Raw genomic sequence first — 24,293 nt, 5'->3', positions numbered from 1 at the left:
AAATGGTGGCCCGTTCTGAGCCTCAGAACTTCATCAGTACAGCAGAAAGACACATGACATTTTAGGATGAAAAACACGTTTGAGTTCTGGTTAAAACTGCAACCAGATCAGTTTTACACCCATCCAGGTGTCACAATCGAAAGCTTAATTGCTGAGCAGGATTTGTTCTGCAACCAACTTTGAGCATCAGTATGATGGGATGTATGATAGTTTGAACAGTCAAACTGCAGCAGTTTAATATCGATGACGCAAAATCATAGAGACAATAATTGGTTGACTAAATGTGCTTGCTTTCTGATGATTCATTGGAGAAAGTTTTAAAGTTTTGGTTAAACTTTCAACAGTCATATCATTTGGTTGGCTTAATATGACACAACCCTAAAGACAACCTTTGGAAGACGACTATGGACGAGTCTATTTCTCACTCGCCCTGATACAGAAAAAATAACTGGTGCAAAATCACCTGTTTGAATGCAGTTTTATGCGACTACATTTTAGCTGTAAAATGCACTTTAAACTGCCTTTTATGTAAATAGCAGCTTAATTAAACCATCTAGAAAGTGCAAAGGTATTGTGGTTATTTTTATTGTAAAACAAGTTTTGCTTTCCAACAGAAACTCACTTAAAACGCAGAACATCTATGAAAAGGATCATTTTAGTAAATTCAGAACATGAAACAAATAACCAACAAACTACCACATATTTCTTGGTTTAGTAGACATTTTACTACTCTTTTCTTCAAGCTTTGTCTTTTTTCCAACTTATGACATTCTACTTTTCAAAAAAAATAAAAACATAAAACACATCACTTCAGAGAAAACTTGTAAAATAAAATACCATGAAAAACAAACTATTCAACTGCTATGCTGGTAGATTCTAAAGATGATTTACAATCAATTTGCACATGAAAAGAGAAAGATCACTCTCAAACAGTTTGGGTTGGAACAAATCAGTACTTGCTTGAGAATCTTGAATATTTCTTCAGTGTCAGAGTAGTTCAGTGACAGTTGGTGAAGGACAAAAACTAACTTAAGAACAAATCGCTGTACTGCGCATTCCACAATGTAAGCAAATACAGGCTGAAAAAAAAACAAATTCTAATTTCATCACCCACAGCGTAACTCACCACTGGACAGGCCTCAAATTGATGATGAAGGCTGACACAGTTGGAAACCAGATTTTATTCAACGAATCTTTTATAGTGTGACATGCAATAAACAAACAGGATCGTTGCTGAAGCACAGTCTAAGGGTACTCTGAATTATATACTTTCAACCGGTAATTGTTCTTACAAGTATTTTCAGGACAATGACTTCTCACCTGTGAGTTCTCATGTGCATATTTAAATTCCAACTTTTAATGAAACTTTTCCCACATGTCCTACAAGAATACATCTTCTCACCTGTGTGAGTTCTTATGTGAGCAGTCAAACTACCATTTTGAGTGAAACACCTTCCACATATTTTGCAAGAATACGGCTTCTCGCCTGTGTGAGTCCTGTTGTGGACGGTCAAAGCATCACTCGTTCTGAAACTTTTGCCACACGTTTCACAAGGATGTGGTTTCTCACCTGTGTGGATTCTAATGTGATATTTAGCTGATGAGAGCTGATGAAATCTTTTCCCACAAAAGTTGCAAGCATACGGTTTCACACCTGTGTGGATTCTGTGATGTCTCTTCATTTGGTATTTATCTTTAAAAGTTCTGCCACAGACATCACATTCTGTGCCAGTTTTACACGGACTCTTGGATACAACAGTGTCGTCTACCTTGTTGCTGTGACTGCTGTATCTGTGATGTTTCTTGGCTGGCTTTGGCTTTGCATTTCCAGTTGATCCTGAGTCTATGAGCTTGCTTCCACCCTGACATGGAGATTCATTTACAGCAGCGTAATGAGAGAGGGCCACGGCACTGTGTTGACTATTCTCAAAAGTAGGAGTTACCATAAAGGTGTCAGTCTCCAGATTCAGTGCAAGCTGATCTTCCTTCTGACTGCTGCAGAGTTCCTCCTGCTCCTCTTTAATCTGTGGAGGCTCTTGGTCCTCCTGGTTCACAGTGAAGTTCTTCTCCTGGTTACAGAGCTGCTGGTCCTCCTCCTCCTCCTCCTTACACACATATTGCTGTGGGAGGTCTGGAAGCACAAGGCACACAAGAAAAAAGATAATTAATAGGATGGTTCAAAAACACAACTCTGAGCAACTATTTTCTAGTTTGAACCATTAACGGGGCCCTACTATACAGGCATGTCGTCACATGTGAAACTTAAACTGCAAAATTTGAGAAACTATTTGAGGACACTCGTGTGTGTGTGGCTCTTGAGGTCTGACACTTGTTAGCAAAGCTTAGTGTACAGAGCATTAAGGCAACAGCCTGATACATAAAGGCAGTGCTAATAGTTGGTGTGAGCAGAAACAGAAAGTCAAATCAGCTGTTGTTCATTAACAGCCATTTTTAAAATTAAACTGACAATGGAACAGTAAGAGGATGGGGAACTAAGAAATGCTGCTTTTAACCTAAAAACAGACTCATAGATTAAAAAAGCAGGAAGCAGGTATAACACAGGACACCAGCAAGTTAAACAGATACAGGTTGAACATCAACAAGCAAAAAAAGCTCAAAAACTTACAAGAAGACAAGAAACAAAATGAATTTCAATAATCATGTAAATCAATTTAATCACACATTAGCAAACCAAAATATTTGCAGTTAACTGTGCATGACATTTACAATGACATGCAATATTGTAGGAATGTTTCAGATGTTTAGGCTGTATATGTTTGCAAGGTGGCTTGGTGGTTAGCACCATCACCTCGCAGTTAGAAGAATCCCGGTTAGGACGCCTGGGATCTTTCTGTGTGGAGTTTGCATGTTCTCCCCGTGCAGCGTGAGTTCTCCGTTTTCCTCCCACAAGTCCAAAAACATGTTGAGGTTAATTGGTGATTCTAAATTGTCCATAGGTGTGAATGTGAGTGTGCTTGGTTGTCTGTCTCTGAGTGTAGCCCTGTGATAGACTGGTGACCTGTCCAGGGTGTCCCCTGTCTTCACCCTGAGTCAACTGGAATAGACTCCAGCCTCCCGTGATCTAGTGAGGATTAAGCGGTGTATAGATAATGGACGGATGGACATTTGTTACGTCTCAAATTCCTGTTTATATACAGAACCTACAGTGCATAGGTATGATAATATGATTTAAGAATGGGTTTTAATATATTCAATAATAAAGTCTCTTTTGCAATTATCTCACGTGCTGTAATCTTTAAAATATTGGTTATTTTGATGCCATTCTAACATTTTAGTCATAATGTAGGGCTGTAGTCACCTTTTGTCTGATGGGAAACCGCATTACATGAGTTGGTTTGGTCCTTTAAAGATATTTCAGCAGGTCAAGGCAGCTAAACTGGTTAATTTATTGGGTACAGAAAAGTAAAATAATGCAGAGACAGATCAGTTGCAAAATAGATTATTTCTTTTCCTTTCATGACAGTTTGACCAAGATAAAGCAGGTTGTGTTTAATGCTAAAATTCCTCCTGTCTGTCTGTGACGCCACAAATAAAAGTAACTCAGAGCTCTGATGAGGATCCTACATGAGTCTTATTCATCAGTTAGTTCATCCAGACCGTCACAGTTCTACATACCTGTCGTGTGTAACGTTATCTGTGGTTTCCAGATGATATCCAGCATTCTGCGCTGACGATCGATCTCTTCCTCGTACTGGACGATGGTTTTTTCAAACTCCGAGAATATTTCTTCAGCAGCAGCAGTTAGTCGCTCGCTGATCAACTCTCTCAAAGCTGAAGACATTCTTACTCTATCTACAGGGTTATTCATCGGTGATACGACAACAAAGCCTCCACGCATCTGTAAGCTAACGCTGCAGGCGCTACTTCCGCCCGGGTGTCACACTGTGAAGGTCCGGCAGAGCAGGACACTTCACTTTAGTTCTGCCCTGTGCATCTTTTCATAACTTTCTCTTTTTCTAAAAAAACAAACAAACAAACAAACAAACAAACAAAACAAACAAAAAAATATATAGAACAGATTCTGAACAACAACAATAAAATGAATCAATACACAACAAATAATTATATTTATAATAAAAGTGGATGGGTGGAAAGTAAATAATATTACGTTTACATACTTCTGTCTAACGATGATGACGTCTGAAACATCAGACACTTAGATCTACACAATGTTATCAACATCGTTTGTAATATTACTCTCGGTAGTTTGTGTAACATCAGTTTCAGTACCATGTGTAGCATTCCATTTCATGTACAATATGTAACGTGCAATATTTTATACTTTAACTTCTCGTGTATCATATTTAAGCTTTATGTACAATATTGTCAATGTATAGCGCAATATTTTGATTCTCATTGCCGTGTCATATTCCTTATTACTTCAGTATAATTGCCAGCATTTATTTTTTACTGTTCTTGTCTTGCCTTACTTTATTTTGTTTTATTTCAGTAATGTATCATACTCATATCTTATTGCTTTCCTACTTTTTAGACACTGCATTTCTTATGTCATTTGTTCTTTCTGAGCAATATCTTGCCCAAGAATTTAGTTGGGGACTAATAAAGTTGGATCTTATTGAATTTCCCTTCTGGGATAAATAAAGTATTTTTCATTTCATCTTATTAATCTTAACCACAAGACAGCCCAAATCAGAGCACCGTTCATATTTCACCACAGCAACCTGCTCTCTGCTCCTACCTCAAGTGTGTGAGGTGGTAAAAAGTCTGTATTTATTTTGCATTAAACGTTCTAGTAGTTAAACTTTCCCCTTACAACCTATTGTTCTTGTTTAAATGCATGCTGTTCTATTTTATGTATGTACTTTGAGAGCAAAGAGAACCTGTAGTAAATTGTGTATGTGTGCAAAAACATGGACAATGAAGCTGCTTCTGAAAATGACTGGTTGATGATTTATTGAGTAATTGCAACTAATATGTTAGTTAAAAACACACAAATTGATGAGGCAGATCCATCCATCCATTATCTATGCATCGCTTAATCCTCACTGGAGCCTATCCCAGCTGACAGGTCACCAATCTATCACAGGGCTCGAGAACCATGGTTGTACGGGGAGAACATGCAAACTCCACGCAGAAAGATCCCGGGAGTCCTCACCGGGACGCGACCCGGCGACCTTCTTGCTGCTTGCCACCGAGGTAGATGCACACCAGAAAGTGTAGCTTTGCTGTAGTTCCGGTTTTCCACCACCAGGCGGCCCCTCCTGCTGTCATGAAGCGACGTCACAATGCGGAAGTAAACAGAGTCAGCAGCGCGAGCTTTACATCCGGCCGGACTGAGCTGGAAGACGGCGGTGCTGCTGGTGTCGCAGATGAATATTTCAGTAGTTAAAGTAAGAATGTCTTCAGCTTTGAGAGAGCTGATCAACGAGCGACTAACTGCTGCTGCTGAGGAAATATTCACAGAGTTTGAAAAAACCATCGTCCATTACGAGGAAGAGATCGATCGTCAGCGCAGACTGCTGGATAACATCTGGAAACCACAGATAGCGTTACACACGACAGGTATGTGGAACTGTGACGGTCTGGATGAACTAACTGATGAATAGGACTCATGTAGGATCCTCATCAGAGCTCTGAGTGTCACAGTTTATGGTGTCACAGACAGAAATGAAGATGCAGTCAGTCATCAGTCACATCATTCTGCAGCTCATTAACGATCTGACAGACCTCAGAATCAGCTGATTTCTTTTTATGTACAATAATTTAAATATATTCAATGAAACTATGCAAGTTTTACCTTCATAATGTGAATGTATTCAGAGCTACAGACCCTACTTCACAGTTTACTGACTTTTTCCATCATTTCTGAGCTTCATAACTTCATCAGTGCAGCAGTTAGACACATGACATTTAAAAAAAAAAAAAAGAAAAAAAGAAAGGTTAAAAATTGTGTCTGGATTGTGTCTGTTTTCTGATAAATTAAGAAGAGAAAAAAAAATGCAATTTGGGTAAACTTTCACAGGTGTATCCCATTTGTCCAAACTGATAAAACAAGAACTAAACACTATCAGAGTTTGAAAGACTCTCAAACAAGCACTGAATGCTTTAGATTAGTTTGATAAACGTGATCCGTCCAAACTATGATATAAAACATGTGAACGCTGTTGCGGAGGCTACAACATAATAAACACACTTGGTCAGGATCGTTGCTTCTTGATCTTCCTTTATTGTGTACAAGAGAAATCACTTTAGAGGAGAACGGCAGAGTGAGGTCTGAAGCTTGGTCACAATGTGCAATCCTATGTAGGCATAGACAGGATAATCCTAACATAGCATGAGGGTATGTGACTAGAGATATCTGTCTGAAAAGAACAAAGACTGTTGCTAGATCCTAGCAAAGGGAGGAAGAGGAGAAGAAAGTCAAGGTGCAAAACATCCTGCAGCTCCCAGTTATCAGAAACACCGTACTGCCAAGCAGGGACGTGGAAGGCCACAGCACCTTCACTGCTGGGAGCCTAAGAATGACCTGTTGAGCTAAAACATTGGGTTACACAAAGACACTATAGGCACATGTATAAGCCCTTACAAAACAAGTTACTATCAGGTTATATCAAGACAATAAATTTCCATTACAGACGCTAATGTTGTTTCTCTATTGCACAGCCAGAAGCTTCATTTACAAGTGTTAAAATATGATAATATTTGAGGAAGGAATCGTGTCTAGAAAATGGTCCTGGTATCAAAACAATGAAACCTTTCATTGTCTAAACTTGTTCTGACCAACCACCATCACACATGCTGATATGAGCCTTTAAAGTTTACCCAGAATGCTCTTTTTTAGTTTTCTGGTGAACTGTCAGAAAACAGAAACACATCCAGGGTACCAGTGACTGTTTCTATGACTCTATGTCATAGACATTAAACTGGATAGTATATATGCTTGAAACTATGACAATGATGTTCAAAGTTGGTCATAACGAACATGCCTGCCAGGTGGTTTAATTAAGCCTGCTGGTCAGATAAAGGTTGCTTAGGGACGCCGCTATAGCTCACCTGGTCGGGCTGGTGTCCCTTGGCCGGGGGCTACAGTCCCCAACACGGAGGTTATGGGTTTGAATAACTGGTGATTTTGCACTAATTCTAAATATTTTTTCTGTATCAGGACAAGTGTGGGATAGACTTTTCTACAGTACGCTTCCAAAGATTTTCATTTGGGCTGTGTCACATTAAGTCAACCAAAAGACATGACCCCTTGAAATTTTACCCAAAATGCCATTTTTAAAAGTTTTCTCTGGTGAATCATCAGAAAACGAATAACACATCAGGGGTACCAATGCTTGTTTCTACAACTCTACGTCATAGACATTAGAGTCATTGTTTCTGGTGCTGTGTGATGCTGCAGGTTCTACTATGGAATGTTCTGACACACAGCTAGATGTGGGCAACAAACAGGATATTAGCAGGTGAATCAAAGTTCACATATGGTGAAAAGTAATTGTTAATTAATTTATTAATAAATTGTGTATTTTTTGGTTGTTATCTTAGAGATGTAAACTAAAACCTGGTTTAATGTTTAAACAAAAAAGTATTTGCTCAAATCATAGTGTGTTTTCTATCATCAAGTTAGTGATCTTTTTCTTGCATCCCTTTGTCCATCCAGACATCACACAGCAACATGTGTGTAAGGAGGAGGAGGTTCTCGCTGAGCAGCAGCTGTGTAACCAAGAGAGGAGCTTCAGACTAGACCGGGAGGACCCAGAACCTCCCCAAATTAAAGAAGAACACAAAAAACTCTGCACCGGTCTGGACCATGTTGAACCAGAGCCTGCACAAATTAAAGAGGAACAGGAAGAACTCTGCGCCAGTCTGAATGAGGAGGACCCAGGGTCTCCACAAATTAAAGTGGAACAGGAGGAACTCTGCACCAGTCAGGAGGGAGAGCAGCTTGTAGTGAAGCTGGAGACTGATATCTGTATGGTGACTCCTACTTATGAGGACAGTGACCACAGTGAACCTGAACCAAACAGTGACCAAGTTCTCTCTCACAGCTTTCCAGTAGCTGAAAGCCCACATCAGGATGGAAGCAAATATGTGAAATCAGCATCAACTGGAATTGTCGAGCTGAAGACAAAGAGTAGACATGACACTAACAGCAGTCACAGTGTATACGGCTCTCCCACGTCGGAAAGTCCCTGTAATACTGACACAGAGAAAAAGTGTGTTAAATGTGATGTTTGTGGAAAAGCCTTTAGGTATAGGTCAGAAATGAAGAAACACCACAGAACTCACACAGGTGAGAAGCCGTACCTTTGTATCACTTGTGGAAAAAGATTTTCTGCCTCTTCAGCATTTAAAAAGCATAAATTAATTCACACTGCTGAAAAACCGTATGCTTGTAACTATTGTGGAAAAAGATTTACTGACTTGACAGCATTTAAAAAACATACAGCAATCCACACAGGTGAGACACCGTATTCCTGCAAAATATGTGGTAAATTTGTCTCAAGTAATGCGATTTTGTTGGCCCACATAAGAACCCACACAGGTGAGAAGCCTTACGTTTGCAAAGCCTGCAGGAAAAGGTTCAATTCCATGTCAGCACTGAAAACACACATGAGAATCCACACAGGTGAGAAGCCGTACCTTTGTAACATGTGTGGGAAAAGATTTTCTGACTCGTCAGCATTTAAAAGGCATACTTTAATCCACACAGGTGAGAAGCCTTATTCTTGTAAAACATGTGAAAAAACCTTTAGACACAAATGCCATTTGACAGCTCACATGAGAACTCATACAGGTGAGAAACCTTTCCCCTGTGAGACCTGTGGAGAAAGATTTCAATATGCAACAACTCTAAAAAATCACGTAAGAACTCACACAGGTGAGATGTCACACTCCAGAAACATCTGTGAGAACACAGCTTCAAAAATGCTTTTACAAAAAAGGTAGATCTTTCAGATTTAAAGCCCCTTAAGACTGTGGTTCAACAATATTCTTTAGAGTTTGTTGCATGTGACATTGTGAGAGATGGTCTAATAAATTCTGGTTTCTGTCTGTGTCAAACTGTACAGTGGGTACATGGTGACTTGTATAGAAGTATGTTGCATTCTACTTTTAAGTCTCCTCTATTATTTTGGTTTGTGTGCGCATCTAAACTTTATTTTAAAAAAACACACACATGAACTCTGTTGTTGAAGATGAGAAAACTTCTAGTGCTCTGTGTCAATGGAGGCCTGTATTACGAAGCTGGATTTGGGGTTAGCAGGGTAGCTTCAGGTTTAACTTGGGGTTTTCAAGGCTATGATGCTGGTCACTTCTTTCCATGGTAACTTATGCTGAACACCTAAGAGTTTTTAGAGCAGCAACTTTAAAGCCAGTTTATTGTTCTGTATGCTATTGTAGAGCAACATAATCATAAAACAGAAACTGATTAAAACAGTAAAGCTTTACAGCCTACCTGTTGACCTTATATGAGTTGCAGTAAGTTTATTTATGGGTTTCAATGACGTTTTAATATCTGTGGTTTACTTGCTCCCAGAGCTGTTTAAGATTGGCAGTGAGATTCCTGATTTTATCCTCCACATCACCATGGAAGTAGTTTTATTTTTATTACTTGATTATTTATTCTTTGATTTTGCCTTTTTTAATGAGTAGCATAAAGGGACTGCATCTTTTATTTTGTAATACAATCTTGTGATGATAAACTGAATCTTAAATCTTGAATAAGAAACCTCCTTCTAAGCAGCTTACACACAACATGGGGACAGTGATACTAAGCTATGTTCGGAGCCTGGTTGATTTGACAAGTTGATAGCCAGCTTTGCCGAGCTGCAGTAGTTAGGTTTAGTAAAGCCAGTCAGATATCCTGGATATGTTGAACTTGCTACGTAGTGCAGGCCTCTGGAGTCATCCCTCGTTTGTTCAGAGCATGATTGAATGCTTGTATGGATTTTGTGATTTGCATCAACCTCTGATTTAGAAATGGCATTAATTGTAAAAGATGTATGATGTGGTGTTTTTGAAGGTGCTTTAGAAATAAACTTACTTGTATTAAAATAGTTTGACAAGAACTTTTTTTTTCAACCCCGATTCCTCAGATTGATTGATTAAAGGATTACTGAAACTACGAGTGTCTTTAACCTCAGTGGTGCAGTAATGGTGTTTATTATCACTCCCAAGTCACAAAAATCAAGGCTGGTTAGCAAACAGTTGTCAAACTGTCTAAGGAAGGATATCAGGACTTCATTTTATATGGTGGACACATGGTTGTAGAGCCCGTCCCTGAGCCATGTGAGTGGAGGGTGAGAATAAATACCTGGAACTCCCCACCATTCAAAACTGAGAAAGCTTCAATATGATTACACGGCTTCAAGAGCCTAAATTAAATTCAGTGTCCTTGTACTGGAGCACAAAGGATTACCATGACCTGAATAACTGAGAATCTACACAAACACAAAAAGAATTTAATATTTTGGAAAAATCCAATATTTGGATTATTAAGTCACATTTAGATGAATGAACCCACATTTCCCCTGAAATCACAGCATCAGTATTTCATTCATTCATTCAAAGTTTTAATGATGGAAATAGCACCAAGTGTGTTATAAATGCAAAACATTGCAACAGCACAGGTTTAGTTCATTCACTGTCATTTTTAAAATCTACAACAACAAAATGTCCTTTCCCCTCTGCAATTAAATGTTCCATAGACAACAGTCACAAATTAAGTCTGGGCTTCACAGCTCTCAATCACTCTGATCGCACGTCCACGTCATCATTTTTAGAGGGTGCGGTCAGAGGGAACACATACACAACACCACCAGAGAATCAGAGACAAACTTGTAATTCGAACTGTTGCTAAAAACAGCATTTCTTAAAAACAACCAGTCAAGGTCAATTTATTTTATTTTTACCTTTGCATACTTACAGTCTAACTAGACATCAAATGTTGTATGAGTATTGTGAATTAAACCGTAAGTGTTTGCCTGTGTAATATGATAAAGTAGAAGTATGTTTAACATAAAACAGATTTCATATGTGCACACTTTAGATGGAATCTTGGTTTTCTAAGGACAGTCATGTCATACTTGAGTAAATGTACTCAGTTACTTCCCACACCCACATAATCAGAATTGTTCAGTACAAGAAGTGAGTTGTTCTTACACTTGATGTTTTAAAAAAAAGTGCTTTCTCATGTGAGCTTTTAACCCTGCATTGAAACTAAATCTTTCTCCACAGGTGTTACAGGAGAAAGGCTTCTCACCTGTGTGCGTTCTCATGTGGCCAGTTAAGTTACTCTTTTGAGTGAAACATTTTCCACATTTTTCGCAAGAATATGGCTTCTCACCTGTATGGACCGCCACATGCTTTTTAAATGTTGATAAGTCCGCAAATCTTTTCCCACACGTGTTACAGAGGTAGGGCTTCTCACCTGTGTGGATTCTTATGTGACGTTTCAGCTGAGAGCGAAAACTGAAAGTTTTTCCACAAGTTTCACAAGAATGCGGCTTTACGCTTGTGTGAGTTTTTATGTGATTGTTTAGTGTTGATGCATCTGTAAATGTTTCCCCACAGGTGCTGCACAAGTAAGGCTTCTCACCTGTGTGAGTTCTTATGTGGTGCAATAAACTACCACACTGAGTGTAACTTTTCCCACATGTTTTGCAAGAATACAGCTTCTCATCGTTGTGAGTTTTTTTGTGAATTTTCATGGCTGACATCTGATAGAATTTCTTTCCACAAGTGTTGCATTCATATGGCTTCACATCTGTGTGGAATCTCATGTGGACAGACAATTGATCACTACTTCTGAAATCTTTCCCACATGATTTATAAGAATACGGCTTTTCACCTGTGTGGTTTCTCATGTGGACTTTCAGGTGAGCATTACAACTAAAACTTTTCCCACATGTTTTACAAGAAAATGCCTTCTCACCTGTGTGGATTCTGTGATGTTTCTTCATTTGATAATCTTCCTTAAAGGCTTTTCCACAAACATCATATTCTATAGACTTCCCCGTGTTAGTATAACAGTGGCTGTCAGACACGGAAGAGTTTTCTACATTGCTACTGTGACTTCTGTTTCTCTGGTGTCCCTTCTCTGGCTTAGGCTCTTCACTAGTTAATTTTGAGTCTACATGGTTACTCCCTTCATGATCTGGGCTCTCAGCTATAGGAGAGTTGTGACAGAGGAGCAGGTCACTGTTTGGTTTTACTTCACTGTGGACACTTTCGTCAAAGGTAGTAGTCACCATGAAGGTATCAGTCTCCTGTTGCAGTACAAGCTGCTCTTCTTCCTGACTGATGCAGAATTTCTCCTGCTCTTCTTTCATCTGCTGAGGTTCTGGGTCTAACTGGTCCAGACTGGTGCATAGCTCCTCCTGTTCCTCTTTGATCTGTGAAGGTTCTGGGTCCACCTGGTCCGGACTGAAATTCCTCTCCTGGTTACAGAGCTGCTGATCAGTGAGAACCTTCTCCTCCATATAGACATCTTGCTGTGTGAGTTCTGAGGGCATAAAGAGACACAAAAAAGTTTACTAATGTGATGATGGGAAAACACACATCATAGCAAATGTATTCTAGTTTGAATCAATGGAAAGACTCTACAAAGCAACATGTTCTTCACAAGTGAAAATTAAACTGTACAAAACTGCCAATTATTAGAGTGCCTTTTGAGTTACATTTCACATCGTTACAATCAAAACCATTTGTTTCATTTCATTTACAGGAAAATAAAGGTCATTACTCCGATATTTCCAGTTCACTCTTCACCTGAACAAGCTTTTAACATCACAGCCTCTGCTAAACAAGAATACCTGGTAGTGTTCTTTCTGTTAGCTACACTGAATAAGCAAACCCTGTTTCTCCAGCCATAGCTGGCATCTTTTATCACCAAAGGGAGACCCCACATTGACGAGATTGAGCCATTGAAGAACAACTTTCACCCACAATGGCTGAAGCAGTAACTACCTGTATCACTGGTCAAGTTACACTGATTTTCAGACTATCTGGTGATACAAGCATGCATGAGGCAGATGTTTGTAGACATTTTTTCTTCAGAACCCACTGCTAAATACCCAGAAAGTAAACAGTGTGAATAGTCGTATCTTTTTAAACATAACAACACAACAGTCTACTGTTACGTTCATTTTGATATTGACAAAAAGTTATTTCTGTTACAGATTAAATCGTCTGGCTACAGGGGCTAAACTAAGACCACCACAGCTGTACAACCCTATGTTGTACATGTGTGTAAATTGAAAACATTGGCCCAAAAGTGAGAAATAAAGAGCACACCCCTGTGATCACTGAAATTAAACAGAGTCCACCTGTGATTTTCAGTCAGCCTCACTGCATGAACATGGTAACTACATGAGCTGTGAACAATAGAGCTGTGTCAGGTTTGGATCTATGGAGTGCATCTGTCTGCATCGTGGCTCCATATGGGGGGAAAAGTTACCAAAGGAACTGAAAAATCAGATTGAGAGACTTTTGAAAAAACGGAAAAGGACACAGGAGGATTAGTGACCAACCAAACAGCAGAGGAGCAGCAGCAATAGTCAGCAGGTCTAGTGAATCCATGGTACCACTAATCAGAGCTGCAGTGTAAGAAAGACTTTGGAGTATTTTCAGGGAGATGTTTTGCCTTAAAGTTTATACTTTTAGAACGAGATACACAAGAGAAAACTGGATGGATTTCACCGACAGCAACTTCTGTGTTAGCTGGTTCTCTGTTGTCAACAGGTTGGCTACGGTGGCTAGGCTAATGTTAGCATGGCTGAGTAGAGAAGAAAATCCAAACCCAACAAATACACGTCCTGTCGTGTCCTAACTTGTCGTGTTTTCCTTTTTGCACACAACAGCTCACTTAGAGTTAGCTCGGTTAGCTAGCCCCGTTAGCATGTGTGTGTGGTCTCTGTTAGCTCCCAGCGTCATGTTTCTAAACTCTGGACTCATCTTCTAGTTCAGTCACTCTTCTGTCTTGTACATTCACTTTTTAAAAAAACACATTTCTACATACCTGTCCTGTGTAACGTTATCTGTGGTTTCCAGATGACATCCAGCAGTCTGCGCTGACGATCGATCTCTTCCTTGTACTGGACGATGGTTTTTTCAAACTCTGAGAATATTTCTTCAGCAGCAGCAGTTAGTCGCTCGCTGATGAACTCTCTCAGATTGTGAACTGAACTCATCGTTACTTCAAGTGATGAAATATTCTTCTGAGACAAGACAACACAACCTTCTTCCAACTCAGTCCACACATCAGTAAAACTAACGCTGCTGAAGGATTGTTTATTCCCGCCTGGTGTCACACTGTAAAGGTCCGACGGAGGAGGACCGTTCTTTCCGATGTGTACACCTTTTAACATCTCTCTCTCTCTCTTTTTAAAACACTTGTGTTTACACCTTAATTAACATACAATTTCTAATAGGGAAATTAATTCTAATTTCCTTATTGAGGCAACTTTTCTATCAGTTTTTGATTCTGGTGTTATTATATTCCAAAGAGTATCTGGACAGATCCTCGGTGATGCTGCCTCTCTCCTCCCACTGTAAACTAAATGCACTGCATTAATGCCTTTTAAACAGGTGGATTATCCTTTGCCCATGTCAAGTTTTTTTTCCCACACTATATACTATGTAAATGTGAACATTCTCAGTTGAATTATTTGCACATTCCGGCACACTGTGAATATTTCTCACACTTTTTAGTATCTGAACTAAACCTCCTTGGATTTTTTATTTTTTTTAAATCTCCCTTCATTTAAAAAATCTCTACTTATCAATAAATCCGTTTCAGATTCTCATCAGCTAAAACTCTAATGAGATAATACTAGTTGCCAATTAGAAGTACAGTGTAACACTGACCTGGCAGCAAATTGGAAACAGTGCGTTTTACCATAAAACATTTTTATATTCCTCAAAACTCTCCAGTGGAACAACCTGTTACTCTTGACTGAACTCGGCGGCACAACATCAGATTATTTTGTGAGAAGATTGACATGATGCATCAAACGCCCTGTTTTGGAGGAGCACGCTCAGACTCAGATAGAGAAAACCTGGTTAACAAAAAAAGCGGACAGCCATGATTGTGATACCCATCATCTGTGTCAGACTTGCTGTGCCGTAAACCCCTCTGCTTTGCTGTACAGCATCAGTTGCCATGGTGATCTAGCAAGTTAAAGGGAAGCCACCATCAAAAACTTGTTCTTCACCTCGCCAACCCATTAATTTTGCTTCATAATACAGCCCGCAGCTAGGCTTTCTTTGTCAGCCCCTTGTGTTTTGTTGAAGCTTTAAAAGAAACATTCTTGATATAATATTTTGAGTAGAGAAACTTTATTGATATAGCACCTTTAACATAAGATTTTAAAAAAACTTGAGCTATTAAAATGGGTGACTAGAGAAGCAATTGATTATCGATACATAGTAAATATATGAATAAATGACACCCTTTAAGTTTCAAATCAAGTTTACATTCACAAGACACATTGCATTCACAAAAGAAAAACAAAGTTGGGAGACCTTAACTTATAAACACGAGAGTCTATCTCATAATTACAGAAAAGGTCTCATAAGTACGAGATACATATCTAGCAATTATAACAAAACTATCTCAGAATAAGAGAGATAATGAGCAATACACTGATGGTGCAGCAGTTGGAACAGTTCAGAAGTAGCCTGAAAATCTTGAGGTTTATATTATTTCTTCAGTATCAAAGTGAGTTAGTGATAGTTTTTGGTACATCCAACGATAAACAGCTAAAAATGTGATAACTGATTCAGTGACCTTCATTTTGCACAATGTAAACAAATACAGGCTAAAAAACCAGGACTTGTTACTGCCCACAGCGTAACTCATTGAATCCATGACAGCTTTATACTTTGCTTCTTGTAGAAGTTCACATCTGTTCACACAAGTGAAGACTTTTAACATGACATTTTTTTAAATACTTTTTTTTTTCTCAACAATGGAATATTGTTAAAAGTAAAAATGAAATGTTCTTTGGGAAGATTCACCACAAATCCATTGAACAGTTTGACAGCCTCAAATCGATCGTGCAGTTCGACACAGATGGACATGCAATAAACTCACAGGATCATTGTTGAAGTACAGTCGAAAGGCGCTTTTAAATCTCAAAGATCTACTTTTAACCTGAACAAATTCTTTCAGGTTTTTTTTTTTCAAGCTTGGCTCCCACTGACGTTTCGGGACGACGACTTATCACCTTTATGCGTTCTTAGGTGATTTCTTAGTGCTGACGAGTCTATAAATCTTTCCCCACAGATGTCGCAGGGAAAAGGCCTCTCACCCGTGTGGATTCTCATGTGCACCAACAATTTATCGCTAAATCTGAATCTTTTCCCACATCTTTCACAAGAGTACGGCCTCTCACCTGTGTGGATTCTCATATGGGCTTTCAGCTGAGAGCTAAAGCTGAAACTTTTCCCACATGTTGAACAACAATACGGCTTCTCACCTGTGTGGATTCTCATGTGGAGTTTCAGCTGCGAACTAAAACTGAAACTTTTCCCGCACGTCTTGCACGAATATGACCCTTCACCTGTGTGGATTCTTTCGTGATATTTCATAAAATGAATCTGATAGAATCTTTTCCCGCAATAGTTACAAGCATACGGCTTCTCACCTGTGTGGATATTGTGATGTCTCTCCATTTGGTACTTATACTTAAAGCATTTTCCACAAACATCACATTTTACAGACTTCAGCTTCGGCTCTGCATTCCCACTTGATCCCGAGTCTGCATGCTTGCTTCCTTCTTGATCTGGGCTCTCAGCTAAAGGAGAGTAATGAGAGAGGAGCTGGTCACTGTTTGGTTCTGGTTCGCTGTGGTCACTGTCCTCATAAGTAGGAGTCACCATAAAGACGTCACTCTCCTCTTTCAGTATAATTGGTTCTCCTTCATGACTGGTGCAGAGGTCTTCCTGTTCTTCTTTAATCTGTGGAAGCTGTGGGTCTTCCCGGTTGAGACCAGAGTTCCTCTCCCGGATGAAGCGCTGTTGGTCAGAGAGAACCCCCTCTTCTGCAGAGACATGCTGATGTGGAAGGTCTGTAGGAGCAAATGGACACACGATAAAAGTTACCAAGTGATGACTGAAAAACAAACCATTTAAAATATATATTCTCACCATTAGTGGGGCTCTACAGTACAAGCATGTCGCTCACATATGCATGTGAAATTTAAACTGTGCAAAAGAGGACAACTATTTGGGTGCACCAGTGTGAGCGACTCTTGAGTTGTGACACTCTTGTTGGTAAAGCTCAGCGTAGAAAACATTCAGGTAGCCAGATCATGTGCAACATCAGGTGGAACCTCTTATTTAAACCTCTGATATCCAGGCTCTGCTGTTCAACTTTGCTGTTGTAGCGATCTTGTCAAGATCTGGGGAGTTCTCTATAATCTTCAAAATAAAGATGGTGGATGTTTACAAGTCTCACAGAGGATTTGAAAAGATCTCCAAAATATTTGAAACAAATCATTCCACTGCAAGGAAAATCATCTACAAACTGCCATTTCATCCAAATTAAGCCCAAGAGTAGATTGTTGGATGCAAACAGACTTTCACTATTATTTTCTATTCGATACTTAGAGCATTACACAGGAGCGGAAATGACATGAGTTCCAAATGATTGACCATATGTATGCATGCATTATTCCGCAATAACTACAGGATCAGTACAGATCTAATGGTAAATGAATTGTGTTCTAGACATCACACATATTAGTGTATCCAGTCAAATCGGTTGGAATAAAGCTGCTTTCTTCAAAAGGGCTGAGTACCATGAAGCCTGCCGGGACATTTTTATTTTACTGTTGGAAAAAGTCCAAACCCTGAGCCTGATCGATATTATCGGCCAATATGTTAAAGATATTTATTTTTATACAGACCACAACACAGATCCCACCTTCTATTTACATGCATCACTCTGTGCACATAATCAGCGCTATACTTGTTGACATGATTAACCTGTGTTTTGATATTAGGATCCTCACATGTGCACAGAACACGACAGACTGGACCTTTAAACACATATACAAGTGGATTTGCAAAGGCACAAAGTTTTTCACCAAACTTCATGCAATTATTTAACTGACAGCAGTTAATAGGTTCTAGCTCTGGTGGTGACGGTGGCTAGGTTAATGTTAGCCACGTTAGCAGGGCTGAGTTTAGGAAAAGAAAACACTTCCAGAAACTTCGAACACCACAAACGCACGTCCTGCTGTCCCGTTAGTTTGTCAGCTTTCTGTCGCTACACACAACAGTTCACGCAGCGTTGCCTCTGTCAGCTAGCCCCGTTAGCATGCTAGCCGGTCGCCTGCAAATGTGTGTGTTGTTAGCTTCCTGTTTCATCTCAAGTCCCTAAACTCTAATTAGGATCCTACATGAGTCATTTTCACTTCGCTAAACCCGTCATGTCTTTACGTACCTACTGTGCGTATCTTTATGTCGGGTTTCCAGGACACATCCAGCAGTCTGCGCTGACGGTCGATCTCTTCCTCGTACTGGACGACTATTTTTTCAAACTCCGTGAATATTTCTTCAGCGGCAGCAGTTAGTCGCTCGCTGATCAACTCTCTCAGATACAGAACCGAAGACATCGCGACTCCAGCAGCTGAAATATTTGTCTACGATGCGACAACACAGCAGCCTTCAATAACTTCCACACATCAGTGCAGTAAACGCTGCTGGCCTTTACTTCAGCTGGGTGTCACACTGTGAAGGTCCGACAGTGGAGGACAGGAAACTTTAGTTCCACCTAAAACATTTCATTTCAAGTGACTTGTTCATACAGCACATTTAAAGTAACAGTTATCACGACAAAGCACTTCCCATTAGAACAGGTAGAACAGGAGTGGGCAATCCTGGTCCTCGAGGGCCACAGTCCTGCATGTTTTAGATGTTTCTCTCTTCCAACACACCTGATTCAAATGATCAGCTCATCATCAAGCTCTGCAGAAGCCTGACATCGATCCTGATCATTTGAATCAGGTGTGTAAACATTAAGCATTAAAGCCTTACAAATTTATTTTTAAAAAGTCCAACTTTTACTGATTGTAAATAACAGTTAGCTGCAAAAAATATACTTGAAACCCCAACTGCAATTAATATTTGTCAAAAATCTAACTCAAACTCAATATGAAGAGCAACTGGTAAAACATGGGAATGCAGTGAAAACAAGTTTATCATCCATTTTGTTGGGTCATTGATGAAATGCAAGCAGGTAAACAAATAAACAAATAAACATAAAACAAGGAACCACCGGTTCTGTTGTTCCTCTTGCTACAAAATGATAATAATAATTTATAATGAAAAAAAAAAACAATAATCAAACAAAAATGAAACTAAATAAGTCACTAACAAATAAAAGTACCCTTGTCAAATAAACATCTAAAATATACAAACAAACTGTAATTATTAAAAAACAAAACTAATAAATAGATCCTAAAATGAGCTTTACCTTCATATTTATTCTACTTTTGTATTTATTGTCCTGTTCTTTTTTTTCACTTGATTCTCATACTGCATCTTCTATCTTTAGTGTAGGTCTACAAATGGCCTGTGGGGGGCAGCAACACGCCGCCGCTGCGTCCATTCTACTACAGATTTTATTTGAAGACCACGAAGAAGAAGACACCCGGAAGAAGTGAAGTTCGAGCGCTGGCGGCTGTCAGCTTTACTGATGTGTGGAAGTTTTCAAAGACGGTTGTGTTGTCGCGTCACAGATAAATATGTCAGTAGTTGATGTCAGAATGTCTTCAGCTCAATGTTTGAGACAGTTTATGAACGAGCGACTAAGTGCTGCTGCTGAAGAAATATTCTCAGAGTTTGAAAAAACCATCGTCCAGTACGAGGAAGAGATCAATCGTCAGCGCAGACTGCTGGATATCATCTGGAAACCACAGATAACGTTACACACATTAGGTTTGTACAGCTTTGATGGTCTTAGCTTAGCCCCTGTTGCCAGACAAGCTAGTCTGTAACAGAAATAACTGCTGTCACTTTTATTTAAAAGGAATTTAGTGAAAGATTTCATGATTTTCCAAAATTAAATGTATGAATTAACAAGTTCAGTTCTGATTATACGCACAGGGTCGTACATGTCAATAGAGGTTGTGTTGGAGTCACCCATGAACTGAATAATAAAACATGCCCATGCAGAGTTAGAGGATATGAAAGTAGTGTTTTCTACTACAAGCCGCAGTTGGCATATTTAATTTCACTGATTAGGAGAGCGAGATGTGAACCTGTGATCTACAGAGTTTGTGAAAAACAAATGTCAGGGCTGATGAGGGCAGCAGCTTCATTCAGAGAGATTTCACTGGACAAGCATCACACTTCCCTGTGTATTGTGTAGAAAAGTGGACATCTGTTCTGTTTCACTAATTCGTCAACGAGTCTGTCTGATACTGGATTTCTTAGGAGTAACAATTCTGATATTGATACATCGGCCAATAATCATGTTTCCTATATGCATACAGCGTATGAGAGTTATATTAAAAAGGAAAAAAGCGTTCAGTCTTAGGCTCCAACCAGCCGTTTAATTTTGTGATAGACCTGTATTAGGTCTCTCACAGCCAACCTTGTCGTAATACGGTCCAGAAATTACGCCCAGCAGAGGACACTGATGTGACATTCAGACCATAGACTATAAGAAAGATGGACTTAGCAACCGGCACTGAAAAATGAAGTCAACCCGCAAGTGTCAAAAACCTGCAGTACCACTACGGCCAACAGGTGCTGGCTCCAAAAAGCTCTGGCTCCCATAGACCCCAGTTCTAAACAGGATAGTACAGATCATGAAAGTAAGCTTTAATACTGCTCAGGATTATTATTTTTTCATTAGTTTTCATGGTCAAACCCAGAGATCAGGTGGCCAATCTGAAAATAATTCAATATTGAATTTTATATAAATCGTCAAAGTGTCCCTCATATGGGGGGCGTGGCTATTTGATTGACAGCCTCCACTGGAATGATTGACAGGTCACAGGGAGGCAGCCTTGACTCTCATTCACCATAGACTCAGGTCTCCTCCTCGTTTGGATTAACTGTTAGTCATTTTTTACCCAGGGGTAGCAGCACATTTTCCACAAACAGTTTTACTGTCCACTGGCTTGTTTTAACCAGTTTTCAGTTCACCGTAATTTGGACCTTTGGCTGATTGAACCAGAGACACTGAAAGGATCCGTTCGGTAAGTAAATGTTTATTTTCTTATAGTGCCGATTTTAATGCACTTCAACTGCAACTTTAGCTTCAGATGTAATGTGTGCATAAGGTGGTGCAGTTTACTTCTGTGTGTATTGAGTTCGCATTCAGTAAATATTAGCTTTAATGCAAATTAATGATCCAAACTGAGCTGGCTGACCAGTTGTAACCTGATTAAAATTAAACGTAGCAGCATTAAGCAAATGATGTTTGTGTTGTGTTTCTTGTAATCAGGCTGAAGTGTGTTGTGTTACTGTATAACAAAGGAAAAGTTAGTAAAGTTAATGAAAATGTCTGTGGAGACGCTGGTTCACATTAACATAACATTTAGGAAAGTTAAATGTGTTTATAACAGTAATGTTAACGCTCTACGTTGGCAGTAGTCCTGAATATCTGCTGTGTCTGATGTAAAACTGGATAAAACAGTTCATCTACACTCTGATCTTTAACGTGTTGTTGGACAGTTGGTTGTTTAATGACTGATGCACATGTAGTTCTTCTTACTGCAGTGTAGATTGGAAGAATAAACACCCAGAACAATACCAATGTAGTGACTGACATCACAGTTCAGTGTACCATTTAAAATGCAGCACAGAGAGGCTGAAGAAAAATGTGAAGCAACTACGGATGTTTCTCTTTTTAAGTGTTTGGAAAACTATACATGAAATATTAGATGTTTCCACGGTTAATATAAATGAACCTCTGCTGTTGATGCTGACACTTTGATGTCTCTCTTCACCTCAGGTGTGTCTCATGTTCACTGAAGATCTGAGTAGAACCAGCAGAAGGAAAACCTCATCTGGAGCCGTTCATCTGGTTGTGAAGGAGACTGAATGGATGTCATCCTCAGTGAACCGCTTCCAGTTCAGCTTTCACTTACAGAAGGACAGACCAGCTGATTCAGCAGTTTGTTATTCTCTGTTCTTAGTATTCACAGGTTCCATTTATCGCCTTTAACTTCATCTCTGCTGTTGTTCCATAATTACAATACGGAGACCATGTTGTTAATATTTATAGCAGATATGCAGCATTGAAACATCAACACATTCAGGACAAGAGCTTCATTAATACCTTTATTGCACATTATTTAAAAATGCTGAACTGGAAAAACGTGTCAAAGTATGTAATAAATGGATTAAATAAATGTGTTGCCCAGCTTAGAGTGGAGTGTAAATACTTAACAGTCATAAGATAAGTGTGCTCTATGAAGACAAGGAGCTGAAACTGCAGCTTAGCATTATTGTTATTACTGTAACAGATGAGGAGGACATCAGTGCTGCTCTTTCTATTAGGGATGAAGAAGGAGAGAAGACTCTTCACCTCAGGCAACCTCAGCTGAATGTTCTTGTTCTTTGTAGATTTTAGATCACAGCAGACTAGATGTTCCCAATGATCCACATCATGGCTAGAAGGAAAAGACACAAACAGTGAGACACAGATCCACAAGGTTCTTTCATTCCAACTGCTGGAACATTAAAGATGAGAGTGAACACAGCAGGATATGACTGTAGCAAAATAGAAAGTGTGATGTTTTTCTTGTATTTTTTAATCTAATGGGAATTTTTGTTTTCCTGGTTGAGGCTAAAGATCATTTTACTGCCTTAGATGGACAATAAAGTGTATTCTTTTTATTGTAATGTATGAGAATGTGATTAATAGAGAAAAAGGGAAACCAGCACTCTGATGGCATGAGCTCCTCAATTATCTGACAAACACTCTTGTAGAGAAAATAGTCTGCTGGACTGATTTACATTAAATAACAGAAAGTAACTGTGACTGAGCTCTGAGGTTCAGTGTGATGCTGGGAGAACATTCATCAGTGTTTTGTGAAGGAATGTTGGCTTACTTTAATTTCCATCGGCTGAACATTATTTGCCACAAGATGGCAGAAGTCAAATGTCTAATTACGTAATCAATCAGTTAGGATTGATCAGCTGTGACTACAGGAAACTTAGTCACAGACAACAGGTAACTAATTTAAGACGCTGATAAAACTGATGTAGAATCAGTGTTAACAGTAAGTCAGAAAACGTAACCTGAGATTTACAGAACAACTTTTAAACACAATGTAAGATCATGTTTTACCATCAGAGGCTCCAGTCTGATGTGAACTTACAGTAACTTCCGCTACAGTAACGCAGGTCACTGCTTTTATATGTAACATCGTCCAGATGTGGGCAGAAAACAGCCAGTTACTGAGACCACTTTAACATTCACTTGTAGAGTTAAGCCCCACTTTTAGACACTAACATTGTTAAAATTAGCGTTGGTACACAGCAGAAGCAGGTAAATGTGGGCGGGCAGAGAGCACCCAGCTCTCAGTTCGTCTGACCAATCACTGCTCTCCGGCTCTGCCCTCTCACAGTCGTTTTTTCATCACTGGCTCCAAAAATCCAAGATGCCAACCAGGAAGTAGCAAAATCCTGGCTTCATTTTCTTTGTGCAGAAGCCAACGGGTGACATCACAGTAGCTATGTCCATCTTTCTTGTACAGTCTATGGTTCAGACCCAGTGGGAAATTATTAATACATTATGCTCAAGGCAAGTAATGGCAGTGACGGCAAGTGGAATAATCAAGTCCACTACATGAGTGTAAGCATGTGTTTGGCCACACATTTTATACACAGCACTCTCCCTGTGCTATAGTAACAATTTTCAAAATCCCATTCACTATGGGAAACAACAACCTCCAGGCAGCAAAGTACTACAATGAGAATTTCATGTTTTTCTGATGATTTATTTGCAATAAGGCAATCCTGCAAGTTTTTTTTCTGCTGAGTTGTCCATTGTAAGGACAGTGCTTGTCACCCTGCAAGCAAAATTTCCATGAAAACACGCTGCCAGAACACTGTCACTGCATCCTTTGCTTAACTTCACCCAATAAGTGATTGATTTATACAAACACAAACAAAGCAGAGTTTGTTTTTTTTTTGTCCGTGTAGCAGAATGTTAAGAAAGTTCAGCCAGAATGCTCTGTGCTGGGTAAGCATCAAACGTATCTGTGGAATGTGTAGAAAAGTTCCCATTGCTGTTTGACATTAGATCTTTGCTGATCCTGTGGCAAAAAATCCAATTATTTAGA

General features: G+C 39.3%; 3 protein-coding genes across 4 annotated transcripts in view; 2 read left to right on the top strand and 1 right to left on the bottom strand.

Moving 5' to 3' along the window:
* Positions 1-567: 567 nt before the first annotated feature.
* On the bottom strand, positions 568-18,716 carry LOC103367707 (uncharacterized). Its single transcript, XM_008295823.1, has 7 exons — positions 18,434-18,716; positions 16,169-17,054; positions 14,003-14,295; positions 11,146-12,487; positions 5,191-5,339; positions 3,637-3,897; positions 568-2,131 (listed from the first exon to the last, which is right to left on the bottom strand). The coding sequence occupies exons 1-7, from the start codon at positions 18,603-18,605 to the stop codon at positions 1,317-1,319; spliced, it is 3,918 nt and encodes a 1,305-aa protein (XP_008294045.1). The 5' UTR covers positions 18,606-18,716; the 3' UTR covers positions 568-1,316.
* Positions 5,197-10,040, top strand: LOC103367695 (zinc finger protein 570-like). Its single transcript, XM_008295810.1, has 2 exons — positions 5,197-5,544; positions 7,643-10,040. The coding sequence occupies exons 1-2, from the start codon at positions 5,352-5,354 to the stop codon at positions 8,929-8,931; spliced, it is 1,482 nt and encodes a 493-aa protein (XP_008294032.1). The 5' UTR covers positions 5,197-5,351; the 3' UTR covers positions 8,932-10,040.
* Positions 18,717-19,658: 942 nt separating the features above from the next.
* Positions 19,659-24,293, top strand: part of LOC103367694 (zinc finger protein 180-like) — a 6,757-nt gene continuing 2,122 nt past the window's right edge. Inside the window, exons 1-3 of one of the 2 annotated variants that reach the window (XR_520736.1) lie at positions 19,847-19,929; positions 21,133-21,197; positions 21,956-22,848. Coding sequence is in view for 1 of the 2 variants with exons in the window: in XM_008295809.1 (XP_008294031.1) it covers positions 19,737-19,929 (193 nt within the window). In the remaining variant the exon portion in view is untranslated. Of the gene's footprint in view, positions 19,930-21,132; positions 21,198-21,955; positions 22,849-24,293 lie in introns of those variants that run through there. The other variant, XM_008295809.1, reaches the window with a different exon arrangement.

This window comes from Stegastes partitus, unplaced genomic scaffold (genome assembly GCF_000690725.1).
Source record: "Stegastes partitus isolate 25-593 unplaced genomic scaffold, Stegastes_partitus-1.0.2 Scaffold1078, whole genome shotgun sequence".
NCBI lineage: Eukaryota > Metazoa > Chordata > Actinopteri > Pomacentridae > Stegastes > Stegastes partitus.
Note: the sequence above shows the minus strand (reverse complement) of the source record. Positions and strands in the feature narration are given on the sequence as shown.